The sequence below is a fragment of the Alosa pseudoharengus genome, unplaced genomic scaffold, assembly GCF_046254945.1.
Source record: "Alosa pseudoharengus isolate Yale_2024_CS ecotype anadromous, Long Island Sound unplaced genomic scaffold, YU_APseudo_1.1 YU_APseudo_1.1_scf_18, whole genome shotgun sequence".
In the NCBI taxonomy this organism is placed as follows: Eukaryota; Metazoa; Chordata; class Actinopteri; order Clupeiformes; family Clupeidae; genus Alosa; species Alosa pseudoharengus.
The window spans coordinates 16021669-16048372 of record NW_027468650.1 but is presented as its reverse complement, the minus strand read 5'-3'; the positions used below and the strand labels follow the sequence as shown (position 1 = coordinate 16048372).

Sequence of the window (26704 nt, the reverse complement as noted above, 5' to 3'; positions counted from 1 at the left end):
TTCTCACTGTACCTGCAGGTGGGCGCCGGGAGCATGTGCACAGACTGATACATCTGTCCAGAGATTGCCAGCGAGCTGGAAAAGCACCTGATCCCAGAAACACTCTTATCACCGGTAGCGCTTTGTAGCAATTTAACAATTCTAGCAGTTTCAGTGACTTTAGATTGAGACGAGGACCTCTGCTTTTGCGAGAATGCATTCTGCTGCGATTTTAGCGGGAGTCTTTCTGTCGCTTCTCCATCAAGGTAAGTTATTGCTACTAACGTTATATAGGCTATGCTTGTTAATGTTGAAAGAAATTGCATTTAATAACTATTTCTGTTGTTGTAGCCTACCTTGACGGGATATTGATTTCATCGCAATGTTTGCCAATTTCATCCAGCTGCTTCTAAAATTTAGCAACAATTATAATCCTATTGAATTAGCATTTTAGTATTCACAAGTTACCCGTTAAGAAAGGCTGTCTAAGAAAGTAATTTGTCAAATAGCTTGTAATCAGTCGGTTGAAGGAATTGGAATTAGATTCAATTCTAAGAATTAGAATTGAAGCCGTCATCCGTAAGGCTACAGCCCTCCCGTGGTTACACCTCGTCCGTCCCGATATCCACGTCGATGTTCACAAGTAGGCTACTAGTTGCGCACTGCCGATATGTTGGCCACCCATGGCTCTGTGTTTGCTGTTGGGATTTGAATAGTGAACAGACAAAAACATGGCTCATTAGGGACGGATTTACCGGATCAATTGCAGGTCATTCATTAACACCGATGACACATCATCCCTGAAATTGAACAGGTGGGATGAAAAAAGTTGTAGGCGACGTCTTTTAAAAACAAGTGGAGCTGTAGCAAGGACAAATGATCTCAAATAGCCAGGTGTTTGCAGTTTCTTAACGTGGGCTATACAGCTTCTGCACTTTAGGTTTGAAAAGGTGAAAAAGACCTGGTCATAGCAGATCACGTGTCACTGATATGTCCCTTTTCAAAGTAGGCTAGCTCACCCATCATTGGTCTCTGGTATCCACCTGGAAAGCAGGTGTAGCAGCTATTCTGACCAGTAATTATGGCTGATTGGTTTGAATTTGCGACCGTTGCAACCAGGGGCCTTTAGTTGCACTCACAAACACCTGACCTGAGAAAACAACATCCGGGTGCAAAGTCCTCTCTTGGCTTCCCCTGTCCTGTCTCTTCTATTTGGCTGCTATCTCAGCATGTCCCATTAAACTGCCTGATCCCAGGCAGGCAAGGCCACTCCCTTTCTCCAACCCCTCGCCAGGATCAGTGCTTCCCTTACGCTGAAGTCCCTGGTAATGACTGGACTATAGAGGCCACACGTGCAGTATGCAAGCTCGCTTTGCTTTGCAGCATCTAGAGAAAGGCAAACAAAAACATTCTGTGTGCGCTTGAGAGTGTGTGTTAGGGGTGTGTTTGTGGTTGTGTGTCGTTAGACTTCAGGCAGCTGTGACAAACAGGGAAGCGCAGATGGAGAAGAACAGGACCGAGGCGGGGGGTTCAGCAATGTGCCTTGGGTGAAGCATCTGGTTTTTGTTGTGTGTGTGTGTGTGTGCATGTGCCCCTCCCCCACAACCCCTATCACACCTGGTCTTACGGGCTGAGGTGGAGAAACAGGGCATCTTCATTTGCTAATGGATTAGATACCACCACCACACACACATACTGTATACACACACATACACACACACATACACAAACGTGAGGCTTGCACACACACACATTCATGCATGCATGGCTACACCCACACACACACACACACACACACACACACTCCCCCACCCCTGAGTGGAGCCGAGGGTTCTTTGTTCCTGGTGGGCTGTTCCTGCTGTCTGGTGAATGTCTCATCGTGTTTGAAGATCTGCTCTCCCTGGTGTAACGGGTTTCCCCTGTCTGCCTGTCTGAGTGTTAATGGTGGACTCTCCCTGAGTGTGGGTGTATGGATTTATAAGTAAGATTTTGGTTGATGTTTACCGGAAAGGCTGTTTCTGTCTGAGACTCACTCAGCTATGAGAAGTGTGTACAGCACTGTGTGTGTGTGTGTGTGGTTGTACGTGTGTCGAGGTGCGTTCAACCTTGTGTGTGTGTGTGTGTGTGTGTGTGTGTGTGCGTGTGCGTGTACGTGTGTGTGGAAATGTGGTTAGTGGAGTTGAGCATTGGAGGCTGCCCGGTGTGATAGCTGTGTGTGTGTGTGTGTGTGTGTTTAAATAGGAGGTAGTGGAGCTGATCAGTGTGTGGATGTATGTGTGGTGTGATACTGTGTGTAATCTCCCATAAAGCCCCCGTATCTTTTTTCTGTCTGAGGTGTTACTGTAGTCTGTTTACTCAGCTGTCTCACTGTACTGCTGGACCACCACAACACAGGTAGTGGAACACACACACTCCACACACACATGTGATGAACACACTCACACACAAACAACACAAACACACAAACAACTCAAACACACAAACATAACACACTCCCCTCGCATGAGAGCCCAAACAAACACTGCCACACACACATCACACATACACACCAGCTTAGTCATATCTGAACAGGTTATTCGAAGTGCATGAAGTAGAATATTGTATTGGTGGAGTCTTGTGATGCTTCAGGTGTCTTTGATGCCTGGCGCCTTGTCCTTCACTGAGGGATCTAGCATGACTGGGAGTTTCCTGTGAAATAATTCTTCAGCAGATCACTAAGTGTTCAAGGTCGGCTACTGCTGACAGTTTTGGCTACAGTCAGAGTGGTCCGCTGGTCTTCTGTTCACTGGTGGTGTTGGCATTGTTCACTTTATCGTGCTGTTTCTCCTGGTGTGGGTGTGTGAGGGAGATGTAGGTGTGGGGTCCTGCGCAGGCTTTTGTGTGTGTGTGTGTGTGTGTGTGTGTGTGTGTGTGAGATAGTGAGAGAGAGAGAGATATGCAGGTTTCAATTTGGAAGTTGGTTTCCAAACGCTTGAATTTTTGAAATTACTACTGAATCTTTGAAGTTACTATTGATGGCTGATGATGAGTTTGAATCACCCAGATTGAAGCCCCCACAGTGAATGTGGGATTTTAGTGAGCAGAAAAGAGTGATTTCGGAGAGAGACCACTGAGTGAGCGTGACTTTGGTGTGTGTATGGAGAGAGGGACTCTGCCGAGCGAGACCTAGAGAGGGAACAATCAGCATCTGTATGCGGGACCGGTTGGCTGGGTGGGGAGGTGTGTGATCGACGGTCTCTCTGTGTGTGCAGCAGCTGTGGAGCTCGTTTCCGTTATCTCAAAGAGCGCTTGTAGCCCTGAATGGCCACACGGAAGAACCCGCATGGAAATGCGATCAGTTCGGGTCTCTCGGTCCGCTTCTCAAGCTCCCTTTGTTGGGCCGCGACAGCTTTATTGGCACCGCGTCACTGAAATACCGCCCAGGGAGTTTCACTATTACACAGTGAGCGCCTTGTCCGTCGCCGACCGGAGGTCCCCTCAGCCGAGATGTGTCCAGATTCCTACGCTACTGTCCTCCTGCTGCCCGGGACCCGCTGTGTCCCCCGTACACCACTCTCTCTCACACACGCGCGCGCACACACACACAAACACATACAGCACAACATGTCTAGTGTCTACCCCAGAACACCCCACACACACACACCACTCACACACACCCACACCTCACACCCTCATACACACAACACGTAAACACTTGGTACGCTGGGTGCAGTGTCCACTACGTCCAGCTCCACAGCTGCTCAGAGGGCTATGTGACTGGGACACACACACACACACTCACACACACACACCCTTACCCACGTGCCTGTGTGACAGTCACTCAAACTAACTGAAGGTGACGGACGGTCTAATCTCTGCCGACAGCTTCTTGTTCTGAGCTGTATCCATAGCATTGTCTAAAGTGGACTTTAGGGTCGAAAGCAGACCTGTGGGTTGCTCTGCTGAATGGAGGAGTTGAACAGAGTTCCTGTCCCCTAGCAACATGCCTGTGTGTCTCTCACAGCAGCGCGCTTATTCAAAAACACTTTACTCGCACGCACAATGGCACCATTGTTCCCCAGTTTTTAAGAGAACAAGATGCATTGCTTTACAACTGAAGAGGAATGGCTCTCGTGTGTGTGTGTGTGTGTGTGTGTGTGTGTGTGTGTGTGTGTGTGTGTGTGTGTGTGTGTGTGTGTGTGTGTGTGTGTGTGTGTGTGTGTGTGTGTGTGTGTGTGTGTGTGTGTGTGTGTGTGTGTGTGTGTGTGTGTGTGTGTGTGTGTGTGTGTGTGTGTGTGTGTGTGTGTGTGTGTGTGTGTGTGTGTGTGTGTGTGTGTGTGTGTGGTGCGCAGTAGCTCAGCTAAAATGCTCTAATTGAGATTCATGAGGTCTGCTGTGACTGTAACTTTTACTGCTGCGGTATCAGTCAGTCCTTATTCATGGAGCAAAACCATTCGGGTGTTTCCCCCCTTTTGTCATTCGACCTCCCCCGTACCCCCAAACGCCCCCACCGCACCGCACCCCTGGCTGGGGGTATTGTAAGGGGGGCTCCTGGCTGGGAGTATTGTGAGGAGGTTTCTGGGCTACAGAACCGCAGGCTGATTAGGAGCTTTTGTGATTGAGATACAGCAGCAGGACTTTCACATGCGCATCTCTTAGCCTGAGGCCCTGCCCAGTGCCCAATGCCCCTAAACTGCCCTTCTGCCCCCAGCCCTGCCCCAACTCCTGTACCCCTGCCCCCAACACCTTTACTCTTCCCACAAAGCCCTTATTTCTGCCCCGTCTACCAACATTTCACCCAATGGCTATCCCATTATACATTCTGACTGACATGTCCAGTCCATTGTAAGGCCGGTTAAAGGACCAATCCGATCCCATACCCCACTATAAGACCGTGTGTGTGTGTGTGTGTGTGTGTGTGTGTGTGTGTGTGTGTGTGTGTGTGTGTGTGTGTCTGTGTGTGTGTGTGTGTGTGTGTGTGTGTGTGTTCAGAGAGGCCACAGTAGTGAGTAGAAAAGATACTTTCACAAGCTCTGCACTTATACTCCCATAATCCATCACTGGGTGCTGCACAGACACAGGAAATGAGTCCCACTATCACAATAACCACCCCCATACTCACCCCATACACACACACACATATATGCATGCACATCCATACCTACTCAGTACTGCATCCATGATGGTATGTTGAAATTGCTGGTGTTTACTGTCTGTCCAATAACCTTTGGCTTCATTTTAGTTGTGCATGGGAGGTTTGTCTGACCCACTTTCTCTTTATTTGCCAGGCAGTGTGTGTCTGCGTGTGTGTGTGCGTGTGTGTGCATTCGCCCTTTATTGCTTTTCTCTCCGCTCAATCGCTCGCTCTCTTGGCCGCTCAGGCCCTGTGTCCAAAATGACGGCTTCTGTTTGCGACAAACCTGCAGCTTTACTTCAACACTTCTGCCTTCTGCTTCTGTTTGCGACAAACCTGCAGCTTTATTTCAACACTTCTGCCTTCGACAAACCTGTAGCTTTACTTCAACACTTCTGCCTTCGACAAACCTGCAGCTTTACTTCAACACTTCTGCCTTCGACAAACCTGCAGCTTTACTTCAACACTTCTGCCTTCGACAAACCTGCAGCTTTACTTCAACACTTCTGCCTTCGACAAACCTGCAGTTTTAATCAAACTCCTTAGTATGCAACAGGCCTACAGTTTTTATAAAACTCTTCTGTTTGTGACAAGCCTGCAGTTTTATTCCCCCTCTTCTCTCTCTGTTGGTCACTCCAGTGAGGTGGAGGCTGCTGTATGCTGGGTGGAGTGGGGTGCACCGCAGGGAATCGGTGTCCCTGTGGGTTCTGATGGTGTCTGTGTGTGCGTGTGTGTGTGCGGTCCATAATGGCGCCTTCTACTTGTAAATTTCACACCATGCATCCAGAGTGGCTGCCCGTTTCATTAACTCACTGGCCTGACTCCACTACATCGAAAAGACACACACACGCACAAGCAGAACAGACAGATGTAGACACACACACACACAGACACAGGCACAGGCACAAGCAGACAGATGTAGACACACGCACACACACACGCACGCACACACACACACACACACACACACATATAGCGTAGCTGTGTGAGCGGGCCGGGCGAGGTAACTGATAGATTTGCATTTTGATTAGTGGCAGTTGGGCTGGCTGGAGCGAGTGCTTGGCGGCTGGAGCGAGCTGGAATTTAGAGCATTTTGATGATGCGTAATGAAAGTGCCAAAAGTCATCAGCCGAGCCCAGTGTGCTAGCAAACGGATGTTCCACAATGCACCGTGTCTCCATCCTAGAGCCCACACGATCGTAGCGGAACGCCTCCGTTTAATCAGGGACTAGCAGCTGACCGTTTAACACACTGCGGCTGCTTTCTGGTCTCTGCCGCCTGCTTCACTCCTCGCTCTCAGTGAGAAGCAGACCACACACACACACACACACACACACACACACACACACACACAGACTCATTATGGAGAAGCAGCTCATAATCATGCGGCCCAGACCCATTTTTCACTCGCCTTCTGGAATATAGGAAAATGCAACCGGAAGAAGACCACTTTAGTCAGTGAGCATGAGTTTTGTGTGTGTGTGTGTGTATGTGTGTGTGTGTGTGCGTGTCTGTTGACTGGCACAGGGAGATACCAAGGGAATGTGGTTGGGGTCGGGGGTCACCTGTGTTCACTGTGTGCAATCGGCTGAGACTCTCAGAGGACAGTCCCCTCATGTGGTACACACACACACACTGACACACACACACACACACACACACACACAAACGTATCTCAGGTAATTCAAAAACTAAAGTGATCCCAGGCTCAGGGTGTGTGTGTGAGCAGAGCCCCTGGTGTTGTCTGCCTGCCTGGCATGTGGCTCCAGCTGTGTGTGTGTGTGTGTGTGCAGCGTTCTCTTTATCAACCACTCCTCGGGCCACTGGCGGCTGCTCACTCATCAGTGACCCCTGACCCCAGAGGTCATCCTCTGGCAGCCCAATCCCTCACCTCTGTGTGTGTGTGGGGGGGGCTGCTCTGTGTTATCCCGGAACCCAGATTACTGAAGAACCCCCCCAACACACACACTTTCCCACCACCCCAATTCAGCATGCCACAACAGGCCTGGTGCAGCAACTGCCCTTCTAGACACACACACACACACACACATATCCCCCTTATCTCTCAGCATGGCTCTCTATTTGAGTCTCGCTGTTCTCTCTCTCTCTTTTGCTCTCTCTCTTCTCCCCCTCTCTTTCTTTCTCTCTCATTCTCTGTCTTTTACCTGAGGAGTGATCGGCTGATCGAGTGATGTTAATGCAAAGTGTGTGTGTGTGTGCGCAATCTATAATCTGTGCCCTGTGAAACTGTCCCACTTTCGGTATGATGTCATGTACCTGTGGTTTGTTATTAACCTGCGTGTGTGTGTGTGTGTGTGTGTGTGTATGTGTATCTAATCCACACTGTGTGTATTCTCATGATTTCAAGTGTGTGCTCCGTACACAGCAGATTATCAGTCTCACCTGAGCAATATCCAGTGTAACCTGAGAAACAGCCAGTCTTACATGAGTGAATATTCTGTGATACCTGAGAGAATATCCAGGTTCTCACATGAAAGACCATTCTGACCGCTTCCAGCTGAGAGAGGCAGTTCTGATGCAGAGCTGTAGACGTTGCTTTTATCCTGTAGAAAAACATATTGATCAACCTCTAAAAAAGCAACATGCTGGATATCCAGACAAGTCTCTTAAAGGCAATATGCAGTGGAACTCTCTCTGTGCATGAATTAAAAAAAACAGGGACGTCATTATTCCGGCAGGAAACGGTATTGATCGAGTCACTGCGGTATAATGACATGCACTGGAGGTGTGTGTGTGTGTGTCTGTGTGTGTGTGTATCCGGGCCCTCTGTGTTTGCTTAGCTGTTTGTTTGCTTTGATAACACAGACCCCTGCCCCAGGGGCAGTTATCTGCCCCTTCATCTTCTCCACCCCTCAGATACTCCTACTCCGGGCAGCTGCAGGGGAGTAGTTTTGGGGGAGGGGTGGATGGCGATGCGAGCGCCACTGGTGTGTGTGTGGCTGGGGGGCCTCCATGTTTTGGCTTTCAGGCGGAAGTTTATACCTGTAGGTGGAGCCTCACCAGGTGTATGTGTGTGTGTGAAGAGCTCTGCCTGTGAAGGGAGATGAAAGGTTAGGTGTGTGTGTGTGAGGGACTCTGTGTGTGAGAGATGAGAGGTTGATGGGTGTGTGTGGGGTGGGATGGGATTGGGGGATCTGAGATGAGAGGTAAGGTGTGTTTGTGTGAGAAAGAGAGAGAGAGAGAGAGTTCAAGGAGTTCTGTGTGCGAGAAGATAGGAGGTGAGGTGTGTGTGTGTGTGTTCGAGGAGCTCTGTGTGTGAGAAGAGAGGACAGAAGAGGTGGTGTGTGTCTCTGTGTGTGAGTGTGTGAGAGAGAGAGATAGAGCTCTGTGTGTGAGAGGAGAGTAATTGAAGGGTGAGGAGCTGGAGTGGTGTCCAACTTGCGCCTGCTGAATAGCTGTGCTGAGCTGGCGTGTGTGTGTGTGTGTGTGTGTGTGTGTGTGTGTGTGTGTGTGTGTGTGTGTGTGTGTGTGTGTGTGTGTGTGTGTGTGTGTGTGTGTGTGTGTGTGTGTGTGTGTGTGTGTGTGTGTGTGTGTGTGTGTGTGTGTGTGTGTGTGTGTGTGCGCGCGCGCTGAAGAGCTGAGCTCGCCGGCAGCTTTGATGTCAAGAATGCTGTCTTCAAAAGAGTGCCGCAGCGATAGAGGTGTCCTCTGTTTTTTTACTGATGATTTTTGGAGGCCCCCCCACACACACACACACCCGGGTCCTCAGCATTCCCGACATGGTTTCATGTCTCTGCTGGTCAGTAGAGCGCTCTGCCCTGTAATGTATTTGAACTCTCTGTGTCTTTGGTCGAGATCAGAGAATGCTGTAATGTATTTAACTCAGTGAGATCAGTGATATACAGCGTTTGAACTCACAGTAACTGTGGTAGAGGGGAGAACCCTACAGTGAGCAAGCGAGCTGCACATCCTATTCCGTGAGGATGAGCTCATCTCCTGGCGGGGCAGGTGCTCTCGTGATGCATCACCTTCTTTATTGGCGAGATGAGCAAGCGAGCGAGCGAGCGAGCGCAGGTCCTGATGGTGGCGTTAAGGAGGTGATGTATGCCCGGGAGTGAGATCAGCCTAAGAAAGAGGTCACCAGTAGCCAATGAGAAGGATGACCGCCAACGAGACGACCCTGTGCTGCTTTAACTGAATCACTCAGACCGATTGGGCGCGGCTCACGGGTCACATCCTGTGGTTTAATAGAATCATTCAGACAGACTGGCCATCGGTCACATCCTATCCTGTGGGTGGTTTAATAGAAAGTGTTCAAACTGGTGGTCAGGGCTTTGATAGAAGTGGTCAGATTTGACTGCTGTTAAGGTTATCTGTGCAGCGGAGTTGTTCGGAATTTCGTTCTTGGATCTGGTTTATATGGATTCTGTGTAGGTTATGCAGGAGTGTTCATATGGATTCTGTATAGTTTAAGATGGGGGATGGAGTGTTCATATGGATTCTGTATAGTTTAAGTGTAAGTAGATGAGATGAGCACCCAATGAGCTCCAGGCGGTGGCTGGTGGCTGCGTGATGCTGTTGGTGGTCCAGTAGAGTGGACTAATGCTGGCGGTAATGGCCTCATGATAAAACAGCAGTGCCATAATGGAGCTACTGGGAGAGGGGGTCATCGTGTGTGTGTGTGCGCGTGTGTGCGCGTGTGTGTGTGTGTGTGTGTCTGCGTGCGTGTGTGTCTGCGTGCGTGTGTGTCTGCGTGCGTGTGTGTCTGCGTGCGTGTGTGTCCGCGTCCGTGCGTGTGTGCACGCGTGTGTGTGTGCACGCGTGTGTGTGTGCGCACGTGTGTGTGTGTGAGTGCGAGTGTGTGTGTGTACACGTGTGTGTGTGTGTGTGTGGGGGGGTCCATCATCATGTCTGTGGCTTGAAGACGTGCTCTTGGTCCCCCGGGCCCCCCTCCCCTCTCCCCTTATGGCGGATCCATAATTCAGGGCTTAATGGCTGTCATGCCTGAGTGCTCTTACCTCACGGCTCCAACGCACCGCTTTTGTTTGAAGAGTGGCTCCAGCACCGCTTAACGCAAAAGCCCCCGGCTAATTTATGGTAGTCTTCAGGACCCCCTAATGTGGGGAGGGGGGGGGGGGGGAGTATGTGTGTGTGTGTGTGTGTGTGTGTGTGTGTGTGTGTGTTATGCTTAAATGGTAGGAGGGTTTGTGTGTCAGGGTTAAATGGTAGGAAATGTGTGTGTGTGTTTGGTTGGGTGTGTTTGAGCTCATCAGGACCCTTCACTGTGTCTAGCTGGCTCTGCGTGTGTGTCTGAGGTAGCAGTCTGAACACCCAGAGCTGAAGCCTCAGCAGAGCCGACCACACAGTGCATGAGCAGAGCTCTATGGCCTAGAGAGAGAGCTAAATTGATTAAAAAAAGAGAGTGAAAAGAGCTAGAAGATTGCACTCTCGACTCGGTGGCAGAAGCAGATGACTACAGCATGTAAATAGATGAGCCACTAACACTACACTAATCTAATAGTCCGGGAGTTTTATATACAGATACACACACACGCAGTGTGACATACGTTTTGTGGTTTAAGGAGGCTAGAGGACATAGGCCTAAAGGTAAATGTTTTTGTGTAGTGTGTGTGTGTGTGTGTTTGGAAGACTTTGCATTTGTGAGAGCGCTCAAGAATGTTTCAAAACTTGTAGCTAGCAGAGTAACAAGCATCTGAAGGTCACATACACCCCCCCCCCCCCCCCCCCCATCCCCCCTCCCCCACCAAACACAGGCCGCTCGCAGGGCGAGTCTGGGCAGGTTCAGTTATCCACAGGAAGTGTTCGGTCGTCAGGGTGACGGCTCATTCCCTTCGACACCCCTCAGTGTCAACGAGCTCCTCGGGGGCCCCAGTGTGTCTTTAGGGAGGCAGGAGTGAAGCTGAGACACTTTTGTGTGTGTGTGTGTGTGTGTGTGTGTGTGTGTGTGCGCACGTGCACGTGCGTGTGTGTGTGTGTGTGTGTGTGCGCACACGTGCACGTGCGTGTGTGTGTGTGTGTGTATGTGTGTGCGCACATACGTGTGTGTGTGCGTGTGTGTGTAGACAGGACTGTTGCTAAAACACAAGGCCATAAGTGTGTGTGTCTGTGTGTGTAGGCAGGACTGTGGCTGAAACACTAGGCCCGTGTGTGTGTGTGTGTGTATACAGTACTGTGGCTGAAACACTAGGCGATAAGTGTGTGTGTGTGTCTATAGGGAGCTTGTCAGTTAGTCTGCCATGCATCTCCGTGGAGATGTTATCACCGTCTGAGGAAGTAAGTGGCGAGTTTCAGGTGTATGTTTATGTGGTTGAACCAGTCACACAAGCCAGAGTGGCTCAGTCACACACACTCCTTTGTGTGTGTGTGGGGGGGGGGGGGGGGGGGGGTTAGAGTCAGGAAAGGGTCACTGTTCCCCCTGCAGGTCTTTGTTAGTGACACACCGGCAGGTTTTTACCAAGACGGCGGAAGAACCTGTGGTTCAGGCTAGACTGACCGCTGTAGGAGAGAGCTCCTCAGCACGATAACAGCCAAACAAAACAACAAGCATTATACAGAATGGAGGGAGGAGTGGGGTTGGGAGGGTATGGAGAGCAAGCAGCATTAACACAGAGGGAGAAGACGGGGTCCATTTATCCATGATGTGAACCCACGTCTTGTGTGTGTGTGTGTGTGTGTGTGTGTGTGTGTGGACAGGAGAAGATGGACAGAAGTGATCTCAGGGGAACTTGGTGTCAGACAGCATCTTCCTCTCCCCAAACACACACTTACATACGCATACACACACACACACACACCTACCCCTATACACCGCTGTCTGACGATTGTAACCGGAGACCTACAGTCTTTGTTCCGTGTGCATGAAACACAGCCCAGAGAGTGTGTGTGTGTGTGTCTGTGTCTTTGTGTGTGCACAGGTCATAGAACACACAACGGACGACAATTTCTTTGTGAGTTTGTTGTGACGGCTTGGCAGCTCTGTTGGATTGCATTGAACTGCTGAGCTGTGAATGGGGAACGTCTGAGTCCGACTGCACAGACGCTGCCTGTGAAACACACACACACACACACACACACCGGCAGAATCCTGCTCAGTGTTCACGCAGCAGTGGGCGTCTGCTGCCCGTTTGATCAATAATGGTATATTCACAGCACACACTGAGCACAGCACACCAAGAGAGCTCCCTCCAATCACCCCAGCTACCACTCCTTCTCTCGCTCTCTCTTTCTCTCTCCATCTCTCCCTCCATCTCTCTCCTCTCTCTGGGAGTCTGGGAGCTCTTTCTCTCCCCATCTCTCCTTCTCTCTCAGAGTCTGGGAGCTCTCTCTCTCTATCCCTCTTTCCATCTCTGAGTATGGGAGCTTTCTCTCTCCTTCCATTTCTCTATCTCTCTTTCTATCTTTCTCTCCATCCCTCTCTCCCTCTCTGAGAGCTCTCTCTCCATCTCTCTATTTCTATCTCTCTCTCCATCCTTCTCCATCTCTTTCTTAGAGCACGAGAGCTCTTTCTCCATCCCTTTCTCTTTCTATCTTTCTCTCCAACCCTCTCTCCATATCTCTCTCTCTGAGTATGGGAGCTTTCTCTTTCCATCCCTCTCTTTGTCTCTCAGATTCTAGGACCCCTTTTTCCACTCTCTCCATCACTCTTAAAGACTAGAGTTCTTTCTATCTATCTCTCCATCCCTTCTAGAGACTGGGAGCTCTTTCCATCTCCATCTCTCTCTCTCTCTCTCCATCTCTCTCTCCCTCTCTCTTTCTCTCTCTCTTTCTCTCTCTCTCTCCCTCTCTCTCTCTCTCTTTCTCTCTCTCCCTCTCCATCTCTCTCTCTCTCTCTCTCTCTCTCTCTCTCTCTCTCTCTCTCTCTTTCTCTCTCCCTCCCCAGTCTTGTGTTGTGTTGAGTGGAGCTCTGTGGAGGCGTGTTGCTGTTTGCTCTCTAAGCTGCTCCTCTTGTGCCCAATCACTATTCAGCCCACAGCCGCTGACTTGAGCTGGCAATAAGTTGGGGCTTACGGCTGAAGTGAGGCGGGGAGGTGCAGGGCACAGGGGTGCCTGGGTGGGGCTCGTGATTTCCCCGGTGATCTGATATCTCCGTTTTCTTGAGATAGGTAGGGGGGGGGGGCGTTGGGGTCAGGAGGAGGGGGGGGGGGTTAGTACCTAATCAAAACCAGGGGACTTCACTCATTCTGTTCTCAGCCATCCGAGGATGTTGCCAGGGCAACACACTTAAAAACAGCCTTGGCCCCCTTATCTGTTTTTCTTTGTAGAAGCGATCTGGAAAAAAAAAGAAATCTGTCGGACAATAGAGTCTAACCAGGGGGGATTGGAGCCATGTCGTTCTGTCCTCGATGGCTTCCTGCCGCTCGCGTCACTAGAACGGGGCCGCACAGGCGGAACACACAGTGTGTCCTTCCGGAAGCCGTGAATCGATCAACGTCTCAGCCAGATACGAGCCAGATCCATTCTTAAGTCGTCCGAGGTCCACCAGGCAGTTCCTGAGTCACGGGGTTACCAGACCGTGTTATTGTGTCTCCATTCACTCTGGGCAGAACCTATGTTCTATACACCACACGCCACTCCCTCACTTGTGGTGTAGTGGGCAGAACCTAGGTTCTGTAGTGGGCAGAACTTATGTTCTATACAACACACGCCACTCCCTCACTTGTGGTGTAGTGGGCAGAACCTAGGTTCTGTAGTGGGCAGAACTTATGTTCTATACAACACACGCCACTCCCTCACTTGTGGTGTAGTGGGCAGAACCTAGGTTCTGTAGTGGGCAGAACTTATGTTCTATACACCACACGTCACTCCCTCACTTGTGGTGTAGTGGGCAGAACCTAGGTTCTGTAGTGGGCAGAACCTATGTTCTATACACTACACGTCACTCCCTCACTTGTGGTGTAGTGGGCAGAACCTAGGTTCTGTAGTGGGCAGAACCTATGTTCTATACACCACACGCCAGTCCCTCACTTGTGGTGTAGTGGGCAGAACCTAGGTTCTGTAGTGGGCAGAACCTATGTTCTATACACTACACGCCACTCCCTCACTTGTGGTGTAGTGGGCAGAACCTAGGTTCTGTAGTGGGCAGAACCTATGTTGGACGAAGGCCAGGTCTGGAAAAGCTCTCCATAAAGCCCTGATGCCTGCGTGCAGTCCAGACTGGACTGCCCTAGCGGGCAGGAATGTAGTTGTGAGCGGACACGCATTAGGCAGCGAGCGGAACATCAGTCACAGGGATGTAGGATGGCTTATCTGCGGGGGAATTAGCTCCCCTGATGCACAGCCTGTTTATCATCAGGAATCACTGGTAGGAATGCTAACAGCAGCAGCAGGGAGGCTGCCAAGGTGCGTTTGTCATGTTAAAGATGTGTGTGAGCGTGTTGGTCCTGTGTGTGTGTGTATGTGGCCAGGAGCCTAGCCAGCGGCAGGTGTGTGTGTGTGTGTGTGGAAAGCCTCTGATAAGGGGGCTCTTGAGAGAGCCCCTCTGCTCTGGGTTTTCCCCATGATGTGCCCCTGACAGCCCCGCCGGTGACACTCTCAAGCCCGTGAAATACGGCCGGAGGTTGGAGCGCTCGCTCACGTATCCGCACGGCAGATAACGCTCAGAATGCACTGCCGATGTACTGACACACTCCGCATGACATGATTCGCACACACAATAACAGGAGGTGCACCGAAACACTCACTCGCATTATTCACCGCAGATAACTCAGAATGCCGTCAGTCCGCAGAAACATGCACTCGCATACCTCACTTGTGTGCCTTATGTGGACGACATGCCGGCACATCACAGGAGAGCCATACGTCATGTGGACTGGCGTCCCATACTTCAAATAAACTGCATACTTCACTTACATGGACATAGCACTTACATGCTTCACATGGACAACAGATCCATAAACAACCCGTTTACAGCACTTACATTCTTTACATGGACAGATCCATACATTACATGGGCGGTGCTTCACTCAAACAGCAGAAACTGAGCCAAAGTGTGTGATTGGCTAATATGTTCAGTAGGTAAAGTGTGTGTGTCACTGCTGTTGATGATTTCACCACCATCTTCCATCCTCATGACATGTCATAAACAGTCAGCCATTAGCATTAGGTGTATGAGGTATTCTACTGTTTTCTTGTTGTTGTTTACTGTAGTTGTTGTTGTTTACACATGCTCTGTGTTTTCCTCCAGTGTGCCCACAGGAGATCATCACCAGCCAGTATGGAGAGACCATTCGCATCCCGTGCGGTCCTCAAGACTCGCGCTCTGAGGAACCGTTTCTTATCAAGTGGAAATACGTAAGCAATGCTGCACTTCACCTCATAACACTGATAAATACCTATCAACCTACTTACCTACAACCCCCTTTCCAAAAAGGTTGAGAAACGCAATGTAAACAAACTAATGAAGTGAAATTGAAAGAATGTGACAATCTGCAAATCTTGTAAAAACATATTTAGTTGCAAGAAGTTGTACTGCTCTCGGTGCTCATAAGTGTGTGTGTGTGTGTGTCTGTGTGTGTGACTATCAGGAGGATAAGGTGGACGGCACATCAGGTGATCTTCTGGTGAAGCGGAAGACAAATGCCACCATCACTGCCTCTGATGAGTTTAAGGGCCGAGTGTCCATCGGCAAGAACGACAGCCTCCTCATCACTAACGCGGTCCTCTCCGACCAGAAGACCTACACCTGTATGATGGTGATGATCTCGGACATCTCCGAGCACAGCATGCAAGTGCTCATCCGCAGTGAGTAGAGCTAACATTTAGCACTCCATACTGGTGCCTATGTAGTAATGCCAGAAGATCCCATTGAGCCGAGGTATTCAGTCTAGTGTAGTCAAGTGTGCTGCCTGCGGTTATTAAATATGAAGGCATGTAAAAATCTCTCTTCTCCATCCCAGAATCCCCCGAGGCAGTGGAGCTCACGAACAACCCGGCTGCCGTGGAAACGGGCAAACTGACCACGGTGAGTAGGAGGGAAAGGTTGCCCCGATGACCACTGTCTGTCTAGGTGGAACATAGGTGGGATGGATTGGAATGTAGATTGGGTGGAAGACAGACAGCGTTAGCCAATAGGGAAATTACTGATGCTATGAGTGTGTGTGTGTGTGTGTGTGTGTGTGTACCAGAATGTTATTGCCTGCGTTCTTCTGATAGACTTTCTCTCAGGATGACCTCTGTGGCCCAGTGACCCCTGTCTTACTGGTGAAGCGTGGAGTGTCGATTGGATGTGTGTGTGGCTGTCGTGTCTGTCGTGTCGTGTGTATCGACTTCCTGGTGCGAGTCGACGCGGGGGCCGGTCGATGCAGGAAGTTGAGTCGTGCGTGGGCTCCAGACTCAGCTGCGTCTCCTGGGGTGACACTCCGCTCGGGCGCCTGGTGGGAGGACGGGTAGCTTGCTGTCGTCACTGCGATGAGCGCGGGCGCCTTGGGGGATGAGGTGCATCAGTGATGCGGGCGGGCGTCTAGGGGTCAGAGGTCACAGTGGGCGGACGGCCAGCCGAGAGAGACTCATTAGAAGGACAGAGGCTCTCAGGTGGGAGGTCAGCGGGCCTTCCTGCTGCAGACGAGCATCCAGGCGCCTCTGGTGATTCGACAGCCCAGCTGCTCGCCTCTGCCACCCTCTCTCTCTCTCTCTTATCTCTCTCGCTCTCTCTCTCGGCTCTGCCACCCTCGTTCTCTCTCTCTCTTTATCTCTCTCGCTCTCTGCTCTGCCAGCCTCACTCTCTGTCTCTCTCTGACTGTCAGCGCCACTTCAAATGCAGCCCCTCTCTTTATCTGTCTCTCCAATTCTCCGTTTCTATTAAAGCAGATGTGTGAGTGTGTGTGCTTTTCTTGGTACATGTGTGTGGGGGAGTGTCTCACACAAGCATGTGAATTAGGGACGTGTGTGTGTGTGCGTGAGTGCGTGAGTGCGTGAGTGCGTGCGTGCGTGCGTGCGTGCGTGCGTGCGTGCGTGCGTGCGTGCGTGTGTGTGTGTGTGTGTGTGTGTGTGTGTGCGCCAGCAGCAAGTTGGTGGTTTTCCACATCATTAGACAGCTTTGAATGAGAACCCAGAAGTCAGCTCAGAACTGGAGCGGTGGGAGAGACAGGCATGACCAATCGATTCTGCATCTTACTTATTTGTTTGTTTTTGTTTTTTTTGCTTGTGCCTAGATTGGAGAATGCAGTGCGGACGATGCCAACCCTGCAGCCAAGCTCACATGGTACAGGAACGACAAGCCTCTAGAGCATGATGGCAAAGGTTTGTCTGAGAAACAACTGAAATGCGTTTTCATTCCATCACATTCCCTGTAGAACTCTCTTGTCATACGTGTGTGTGTGTGTGTGTGTGTGTGTGTGTGTTCTCAGGCGTTGTGATCAAGGTGTCAGAGACCGTAGATGCAGCAACGGGGCTGACCAGCAGTGTGTCCGAGCTGCAGTACTCTGTGGAGAAGGAGGACATGGGGGCGCTGTTCTCCTGTGGGGTCCAGGACTCCGCCCTCAGATCCAAAGCTGTAAACTTCACCATCAACTGTGAGTCCCTCACACAATCCATACTCACGTCCCCTCACACACACATTTACACAAATACAAACACACACTCACCACTTCCCCCTGACTGTCTGAGGGAGTCAGCAAATTACAGCGGCGCGTGTGTGTGTGTGTCCTGATTCCTGACCTCTGTGTCTCCTCAGATCCCACAGAGAAGGTCAGCCTGGAGGTTGTGACACCTGGGCTCTTGCTGGAGGGTGCTGACGTCATGCTGAGGTGCCGTGCCGACGGGAACCCCCCTCCTTCCAGCTACGTCTTCTACCTGCAGGTGAGCAGTCCATTCCCACGGCCCTCGCTGTGTCTCCGTGACGACGCTGTGGTTTGGGCCCCCGCGCCACTGCATATCCATGACGACAGTGTGGGCTCCACTCTGGGGGGCCGAGACCGCTGCTCTCTTTTAACACTTCCTGTCAGCTGTTGCCGAGTAACGCCTCACACCTGTGTTCTCTGTGCAGGGAAAGGAAGTGACTTTGGAGGACCAGAACTCGTACACGCTGACGGGCGTCACACGGGACCAATCAGGAGAGTACAAGTGCTCCCCCAGCGGTGACACCAGCCTGGTCGCCTCCCATAACATCACCATCCACTGTGAGTCACGCCCTCTCGTGCTGTTAAGCGCTCCGCAAATAGGCGCCCTCATGAGCGAAAATTTTAACTGACGAGACGGCACCGCCAAAAATAGAACTGAATCATAATCAACACTGCGGCGGTGGCAAAGATTGACGCCGTTGTACGGGGTTATATTGAAAAAAATGGAATCTAATGTAATTTAATGTTGAAAGCAGAGTGTGCTGCACTAATGTCGCCGCCTTCATGTGGACCACTCTAGACATGGTCACTGAACATCTGCAGGAGCTTCAGAATGACTTAAATCTCTTTTTAACGGGGCGACGTGCGAGTGTAGATCACAATGATTTGTTGAGTGTCATCCTTGGATTTCAGTTCAATCTGTTAATTTTTCTTTCATTGGCAAAAGGGTGGCGGGGTCTAAGTCAATAAAATGAATATTGACAAGTAGCTGTAATGTTATAGTGTGCTAACCTCTACAACCCAACAGTATTTTAACGTTAGCGTAAGGATACTGCTTCTTATATGCTCTCTAACTTAATTAGAAAGAGAGAGATGAAATTAAAGGATTTCATCCCATATAAGTAGTACAACATAGAAAATCATTGTGTGGTGGTCAATGTTGATATTGTGGTAGACCGCCACAAATAAGTCAATGTATGGGAAACTCTGCTGAAGTTATCCAGCTCATAGTAAGTAGTTCAGTAATAAATATGATGGGTTAATTGCATATTACTGTACCGTGATTCTGCCATTGTTAATGCTTTAAACTGTCGCTAGATAATGTTTAAGCCATTTTGATAGTAAAAGTCCCATCTGGTGGTTGAGGTGTGGATGTAAGAGATGTGGCCAGTGTTTTGGGGATGTGTAGTGATTGTGTGTGTGTGTGTCTCCCCCTCAGATCTGGACGTGGCTCTGAGCCCATCTGGGAAGCTTGTGAAGGCTGCGGGGGAGCCTCTGCCCATCACCCTGGAGAAAGACGCCTCTGGCAAGGTCACTGTGACCTGGACAAAGGTGTGTGTGTGTGTGTGTGTGTGTGTGTATGAATAGCTGTGACCTTGATTTTTCACCCTCCCCATCTGTAGAAGTGTGTGTAACATGTCCTCCCTCTCTGGTTGTGTGTGTGTGTGAATGGGTATGAATGAGTGTGACCTTGATCCCCTCACCCTCCTCGTCTGTAAGGAGTGTGTGTGTAACATGTCCTCCCTCTCTGATTTGTGAGTGTGTGTGTGTGTTTAACCTTTTTTCTGTGATTCCAGAACAACGCCAGTCTGACAGAGGAGCCCCAGTTTGAGCGGCTAAAGTACTCAGACTCAGGGCTGTACGAGTGCAAGGTGTCCATGGGAGACCTTGTGTCCACACACTCCTTTGAGCTGCTGGTGGAAGGTCAGTCACGCTTTATCTCTCAGCATAACTATCCCTCTGTGTGTGTGTGTGTGTGTGTGTGTGTGTTTGTGTGTCCGTTATCCCTGGTTGCCTCTTCATGTGGAAACGCGGATGTCACCTTTACCCCTGATGTGCAGATTATTGATTGATAATTGCTGCAGAGCTTGCCATGACCAATCCAAATAAAGAATTAAAAGTGTGTGTGTGTGTGTGTAGGAGCGCCTGTGATCACCAGCCTGAAGGAGGAGCTGAGCGCTGATGGAGCCCACAAGGTGCTGAGCTGCGAAGCTGAGGGCTTCCCCAAACCCACTGTGGAGTGGAGCGGCATCAACGGCACCAATGTAAGACACACACACACATTCCGAGTGGCACACACACACACACACACACACGCACACACGCACACACAAATACATGCACACACACACACACACACAAACAGGAAAATGTGCACACACACACACACACACACACACACACACACATACTTTGCATACATTCAAATGCAGTAATCAACAGGCAAGTTTCAATAGCAAAAGACAGCCGCCGGCTGTCGGCAATTTGCCGACAATTTGTCAAGAAAAAACAGCACAAAGTGCCACAAAAAAGCATAATTTGATTAGTTTTATTTTTTCATCACATATACCAGTTGACTACAGACTCACTACTACCATATACACACAAATCACACAAACATCTGATTAACAGACACCGACTACACACACACAGACACAGATCGACTAAACAGACACACACACAAATGGGAAATCACTACACACATACACTCATAGCACATCTAGACACATGGATTTCTTACATACACAGTGTGTGTGTTCTTCAGCGGAGTGCTTGGTGTCGAGGCCATGGGTACACACTGACTGGAGTAAGTTTTAAAGTCCGCACATCCAAATGTCTGACCTGGGAGCAGGACAAACAAACGACCAGACAAAAAAGAGAAAAAGTCCGCTTCAACCAGGGTTTTCTGCTCCCACTTGTTTTTATTTTTCCGTGACGTTTCGGGTACATCACGGAAAAATAAAAACAAGTGGGAGCAGAAAACCCTGGTTGAAGCGGACTTTTTCTCTTTTTTGTTTACACACTGACTGGAGCCACATCGCCCTCTGGTGTTAGCTAAGGGTAGTGTTTCCCATGAAGTGGTGGAGATGTGTGCACACACACACACACACACACACACTCACATAAAGCTTTGTGAGGAGGATAGGGTGACATGGGGTCCTGAAACCACCTAGATATAGATGTCAAAATAATCTGTGTGTGTGTGTGTGTGTGTGTGTGTGTGTGTGTGTGTGTGTGTGTGTGTGTGTGTGTGTGTGTGTGTGAACAGGTGGAAGAAAGTGACTATGTTGACGGCAGGGTGACACATCAACTGACCGTAGTGCCCAGAGCTAACCTGACAGTCACCTGTCTGGTCATGAACAACCTAGGAATGGACAGCAAGACCACTGAGGTGTCATCCTGTGAGTACCACACACACACGCACACCCTCTCTCTCTCACTCAAGCAGTCACATACACACACACTCCCTCTCTCACACACACACTCCTTCCCTCCCTCCTTTCCCTCCCTCACTCACTCACTCTCACACACAGCCAAGGCAGCAAGACCACAGTGGTTCTTCTACAATCCCACTACAACCCAAATCCTAGACATACACACACACACACACACACACACACATATCCTACACACACACATATATCCTACACACACACAAACACACACTCACACACGTCAATTGTGTGGTAATTTGTTATGTGTATATGTGTCATCACAAATTCATTCATTGTTATGAAACAATATTCACTCACTGTGCTATTTAAAGGGTACCTACTGAATGGCCTCACTTTTCCTCGAAAGCAAAGTAAAGGACAGGGCTCATGAAGTGTAAAGTGTTAGCAAGTGTTCATGAAGGGTTAGGAAGTGTTTATGAAGGCCTTGTGAGACAAGGTCTTTTTGGGATGTACATGTGTAGGTTTGCCTTGATTATCACTCATGTGCTCATGTGTAGGAACCCTTTAAAACATATGGTCACCACTCTCCTTCATAAGCATTAGTTATGTACTGTGATCCCGTGTGTGTGTGTGTGTGTGTGTGTGTGTGTGTGTGTGTGTGTGTGTGTGTGTGTGTGTGTGATGCCTCAAGCTGCTCTGATCTTTTTGCTGCATGCCACCTAATAATAACCTCTCAGCAGTTTACACACCCTCACACAAACTAGCCCTTCACTGACCGTGTGTGTGTATGAGATTCACATAGATTAGACTGACTAAGCATGGTGGCATTTTACTAACTCTACATTAATCACAAGCTAGCAGCCTTCTCCAGCACTGACTGACTGCTCCTGTTGCGCTTGCATAGCCCTCATAGCTCACAGAGAGAGACTCCTTCTGCATGGGTTCCAGTTTAGAGCAGGAAAAAGAGTTATTGAGGGTCTGGCTTCTGGCTTCAGTGTTGCGGGATTCTACAAGAACCTGTGGAGTTCTGATGTTCTGGTCCAGTGTCCTAGGAGTTTTAGCCTGCCTTAGAGGAAACTAGCCATGTAGGGTTCTCAGGAGCACCCTTGAGCTTTTCCCTTTGTTTAGTTTAGTGTTGCTGGTTGTAATGTAATAGTGGATTGAGGACAGTGTGTTTTCAAACTCCCAGGTTGACCTGTGGCTTTGAGTTAATGCCATTTTATATTTGATTTCAGTATTGGTCAGTCACATTGATGACACAGAGGTGAAAAGAATGGACAAACAAGGTAAGACATCTTGGCTATATGAAATTAGCTCTTATTCCAGTATCCCCCAAACTCCTGTAGAGTCATAGTGACAGGCCCCACATGGTCACACACTGAGTGTGTGTATGTGTGTGTGTATGTTACTGCGTGGCCAGGAGACTGTGCGTGTGCGTGTGCGTGTGCGTGTGCGTGTGCGTGTGTGTGTGTGTGTGTGTGTGGTGAAGATTTGTGATGACTGTGGGATATGTCGTTCCCGCCTGAATGTCTCTATCCCAAACACCCCACTCCTCATCCCAACCTCCCCCATCCTCTTCACCTCACTGTCCGTCTCTGGCTGTCTCGCTGTCCTCTCCCTCTCCTGCGGGTCTAATGTAACGTCTGCCCCTCCTGTGCGTTTCACAGACCAGACGGAGGAGTCTGGCGACCAGGCCAAGCTGGCCGTAGGGATCGTTCTTGGTCTCATCCTCGTTACGCTAGCCCTGGGCCTGGGCTACTGGTTTTACATCAAAAAGTCAAAGTAAGGACACACACACATACACACCTATAGCACCTCATCAGGTCTTACACATACACGGTTAGAATATCTCATCAGGTTTGGTTGTAGTTATCGGTCTACAACCAAAGCACTAAAGCATCATCTGGCTCTGCTTACAGTGTTCAGGCAGGCGCACTACAGCCTGGGCAGTGAAATGTGCCGTTACTGAACAGATATTATAATTAAACAGAGGTAATACTAGTGAAGATGCTGATAAAGAGAGGAGGGTTTGGGTCAAAAAAATCCCTAAGCCCTAATATGGTGAATATGCTAAATAAATATGTATACGATAAATATTAGAAACTGTGTGACATGAGGAGCATGTGAGACTGCACCATGTCTGTAGAAGATGACTGACACTGTGTGTGTGTGTGTGTGTGTGTGTGTGTGTCCGTTTTAGACAAGGCAGCTGGAAGACGGGGGAGAAGGAGGCTGGCAACACGGAGGAGAGTAAGAAGCTGGAGGAGGTTCCCCAGAAGGCCGAGGTGTAGACGGAACAGGCGCGTGCACACGCAGGCACTGAATGTGAATCGGAGTTGCGGAGTTGTGACGGCGTGTCTGATGTTGCCACATGTTCTGTAGTTAGTTGTGAAAGCCATTCCCTTCCTCCATCTCCCCTTCCCTCCGCCCCGCAGATGCCCTCAAATATGCCCCAAATACCCCACTCCACCCCCCCATCCCTCAGATCTGCCCCAAATACCCCACTCCACCCCCCCATCCCTCAGATCTGCCCCTTAAGTTCACAAGTGGTTTTGTTTTCCTTCACTTTCATTATGGACCAAGTAAATTAAAATAAATAAGCAAAATAATTAATTAATAAATAACTAGGTTAAATAATTCTGTGTTAGCTTTTGGTCTGCTGATTAGCTAGGTTATGTTCCTGTAGCTCCTGGTCCCTGTGCTCATAGTATTGGAGGCTGATCATATTCCCTTACACAGAACAGATGTCCCAGATCACCACCTGTGCTGATGAAAAATGTAAAATATGTTTAGGGTTTGTTCAAAAATCTCACCTGATGTCAAAGAGAGACGTGATGTAGCTGTTTTTGTTTTTGTTTGTGATAGAGTAGGATTGGCCTTTCAGAAGGTGCTTGTGTTCTGTCATTAGTGAAGAGAAATGTATGATAATGCCTATCAGTGTGGGATGTTACATGGTGTCTCTCTAGCATTTTGTTTTAGTGTCATTTTTGTGTTTGTTTATTTGTTTCCAATGCTGCACTGTGTATATGCCTATCAGACTGTGGTTTTGTCTCTGGGAAGTTACAGCAGTCATAAGTGGTGCAGAGTTCTACTTATCATCCTGTGTGTTTGAATGGCCTCGAGTCCAGAGCTGGGCTGCCTCTGGCCCACACTCGGCTCACCTCTGGCATGGAATCAGCTGTGCTCTGAGCAGTCCAGCGCGCCTCATCATTTTCATGATCACTTAGGAGCATTTCCTTACGTGTAAATACAGCAGACACTTTTCTATGTTTTTCTCTGTTTTTGTGCTCTATTTATATTGTTCAGGTTAAACGCTGTTTGTGTGAGGCAGGTTTGTTAGCTAGGATTATAAATCAATCAGTTGTCTCTGAAACATGATACCTCCACAAACATTCAGAAGTACAGAACAACTGAAGGTTCTTACTTGCAGGCATGAAGAACATAGGAAGTTAAATTTGCTAGGTTTTGTGTCCCACACCTTAGTTGCAGAATCCACTAGTGAAAAAAACATGTTCTACTTTGTCAATTCATTTCCTGTTGTAGCTTTACATTTTTGCATTGAAAAACTGATTGGCAGAAAAACCAAAGACAGTGAATGAGTCCATGCAAGTACTGTAAATACTGACTATTGTTTTTGTACTTTTGTTTAAAATAAAGTGTACATTTCGAGGAAAAAGTGCTCCATACACTCACTTGTCTTGTGATTTTTATTCAGAATACATTGAGATCACCATCGCATTCAACAAATGCAGTTTTGGCTGCAAATGTGTTTTTAAACAGTTCTCATATAAGGTAAGTTACTTTGCCTGAATCAGTCAGGAGACATGTTAGGCTTAGTTGCCTGTGGCTTTCTATGGAAGTGCAGCACTCCCATCAGGTCCTTTTTATGCTTTGGGGACAACATGTGAGGTGTGTTTCTGCCACCTAGTGGCCAGTCGAGTGTAGGTCAGAACTCGCTAAGCCCTTGTACTCTGTAAAAATGCCACCAGTCTTGTGATTAGACCAGTGACACGGAACATCATGTGTCCACAGTGTATGATCATGTGCTTACACATGTACTGAACATGCATACAAGCCTATTCATTTATGTTTCCCCTTAGGGGCGATGTCAGGGAGAAATTGTGTACTGTCTTAACATGCATCATCCATCAGTCGTCTCGGCCTGCAGGGTATTCTCTGGCACTCTTCACAATCTTAAGGTCATTCACATTCTCTACACTCACATATATGAGCACAATAGTAACATCTGATCAATGAGGATCTTAGAAATAATCATAAATCAGTCAGCTAGAAATACAGTGCCTATAAAAAGTCTTTTGACCTTGGAGTATCCCACACGTCTTTTGGTGAACTAAGTGATTTAAATAAGAGCTTTGCCACTCACCCATAGAGCTTTGACCGGTGATGAACTTGCTTTGCAAAAGTTGCTGTATGAATAGTTTCTCTAATTGTGAGACTATTTGCGCCAATTGGATGGGCCGCTGTTGATTTAGGTCAGCTACTTCAAGGGTGGTGAATATTTATGCAGTCGCTTATGTTGCATCATATATTTTTAATTCATTAACATTACTTTGTAGAATTTCACTTTGACATTAAAGAGGGTTCTTTTGTAAATTACTGTAAAAAAAAGACCAAATTAAATTGACAAATATCATATGTATTAAAGCAATAAAAGGGGGGTGAATACTTTTTATAGACACTGTATGGATCCAAGATGTCTATGTAGCTTTTGGGAACCAGTGACAATGAATTTGTGTTGATGCATAAATAAATCTAAGATGCCTGTGTGTTTAGTGGTACGATGGGGATTTCCATGATTTGTACAGTATCAAAGGGCAAAGTACAGTATTATGCACTTCCAAGGCTCATGGAACAGCAGGTCACCTTACTTAGATCGCAAAAGATAAAAGCAACATTCTAAACAGTGGTAGCAGACATTTGATCAGAGCTTCTAAAGTGCTTGAATTACTGCCAAAGTCATATAGGTTTCCTTGATTAACAGGAATAAACATGTTCAAAAACACATGAAAGTTCTTTTACATATGCAAGAAATCTTTTAGTGCTTCAGTAGACTGTTATGTGGTGGTTCAAAGAAAACAACTGACGGACATTTTTGCACATGAATCGACATGTTTATTTGTTTTATTACCCTACAGAATATGAGCAATGGTGGCTCCACAAAACACCTACTTTTGGGTGGTTGACTATGGATATTTAGAAATGATTTGTTTTGAAGTATTTGAAAAACTCAACCCTAATTTCTCAAAGGTTTTCACTCTATAGGTTGTATGTGTATGGTTAAAAGGTGGGAACTAAGTCTGAAAATCAATATAAAATTCTCCTTGTGATGCCAGAGGTATACAAGTGTAACACAAATAATTGATAGATGACAAGTTGCAGTATATTCGTAACTTACTGTAAGGTAACACTTAGGATTCTCACGGTCATGGAAAACCTGGAAAAGTCATGGAATTGTGAAAATCCAATTCCAGGCCTGGAGCGATCATGGAATTCTGTTAACTCACTGAAAGTTTTGGAAAAGTCATGAAATGTAATTTTGTCATACCAGGGGATGTAGGTATGGAGATAGCATACATCATGTCACAAATTTGATTGCTTCCTTTATAAAGAATGGTGGGGGAGAAAGCACATTTTATCCAAACTCATTGAAGTCACAT

General features: G+C 48.4%; 1 protein-coding gene across 1 annotated transcript; it reads left to right on the top strand.

The window, feature by feature from the left end:
* On the top strand, positions 1-24714 carry LOC143131003 (CD166 antigen homolog). The gene is made up of 15 exons (XM_076290342.1): positions 1-245; positions 15258-15364; positions 15598-15814; positions 15970-16034; positions 17224-17311; positions 17419-17583; positions 17745-17869; positions 18057-18189; positions 19070-19182; positions 19428-19554; positions 19771-19895; positions 20900-21032; positions 22262-22312; positions 22694-22808; positions 23227-24714. Exons 1-15 carry the CDS (start codon positions 194-196, stop codon positions 23315-23317), a joined length of 1707 nt encoding a protein of 568 aa, XP_076146457.1. The 5' UTR covers positions 1-193; the 3' UTR covers positions 23318-24714.
* Positions 24715-26704: the final 1990 nt, after the last annotated feature.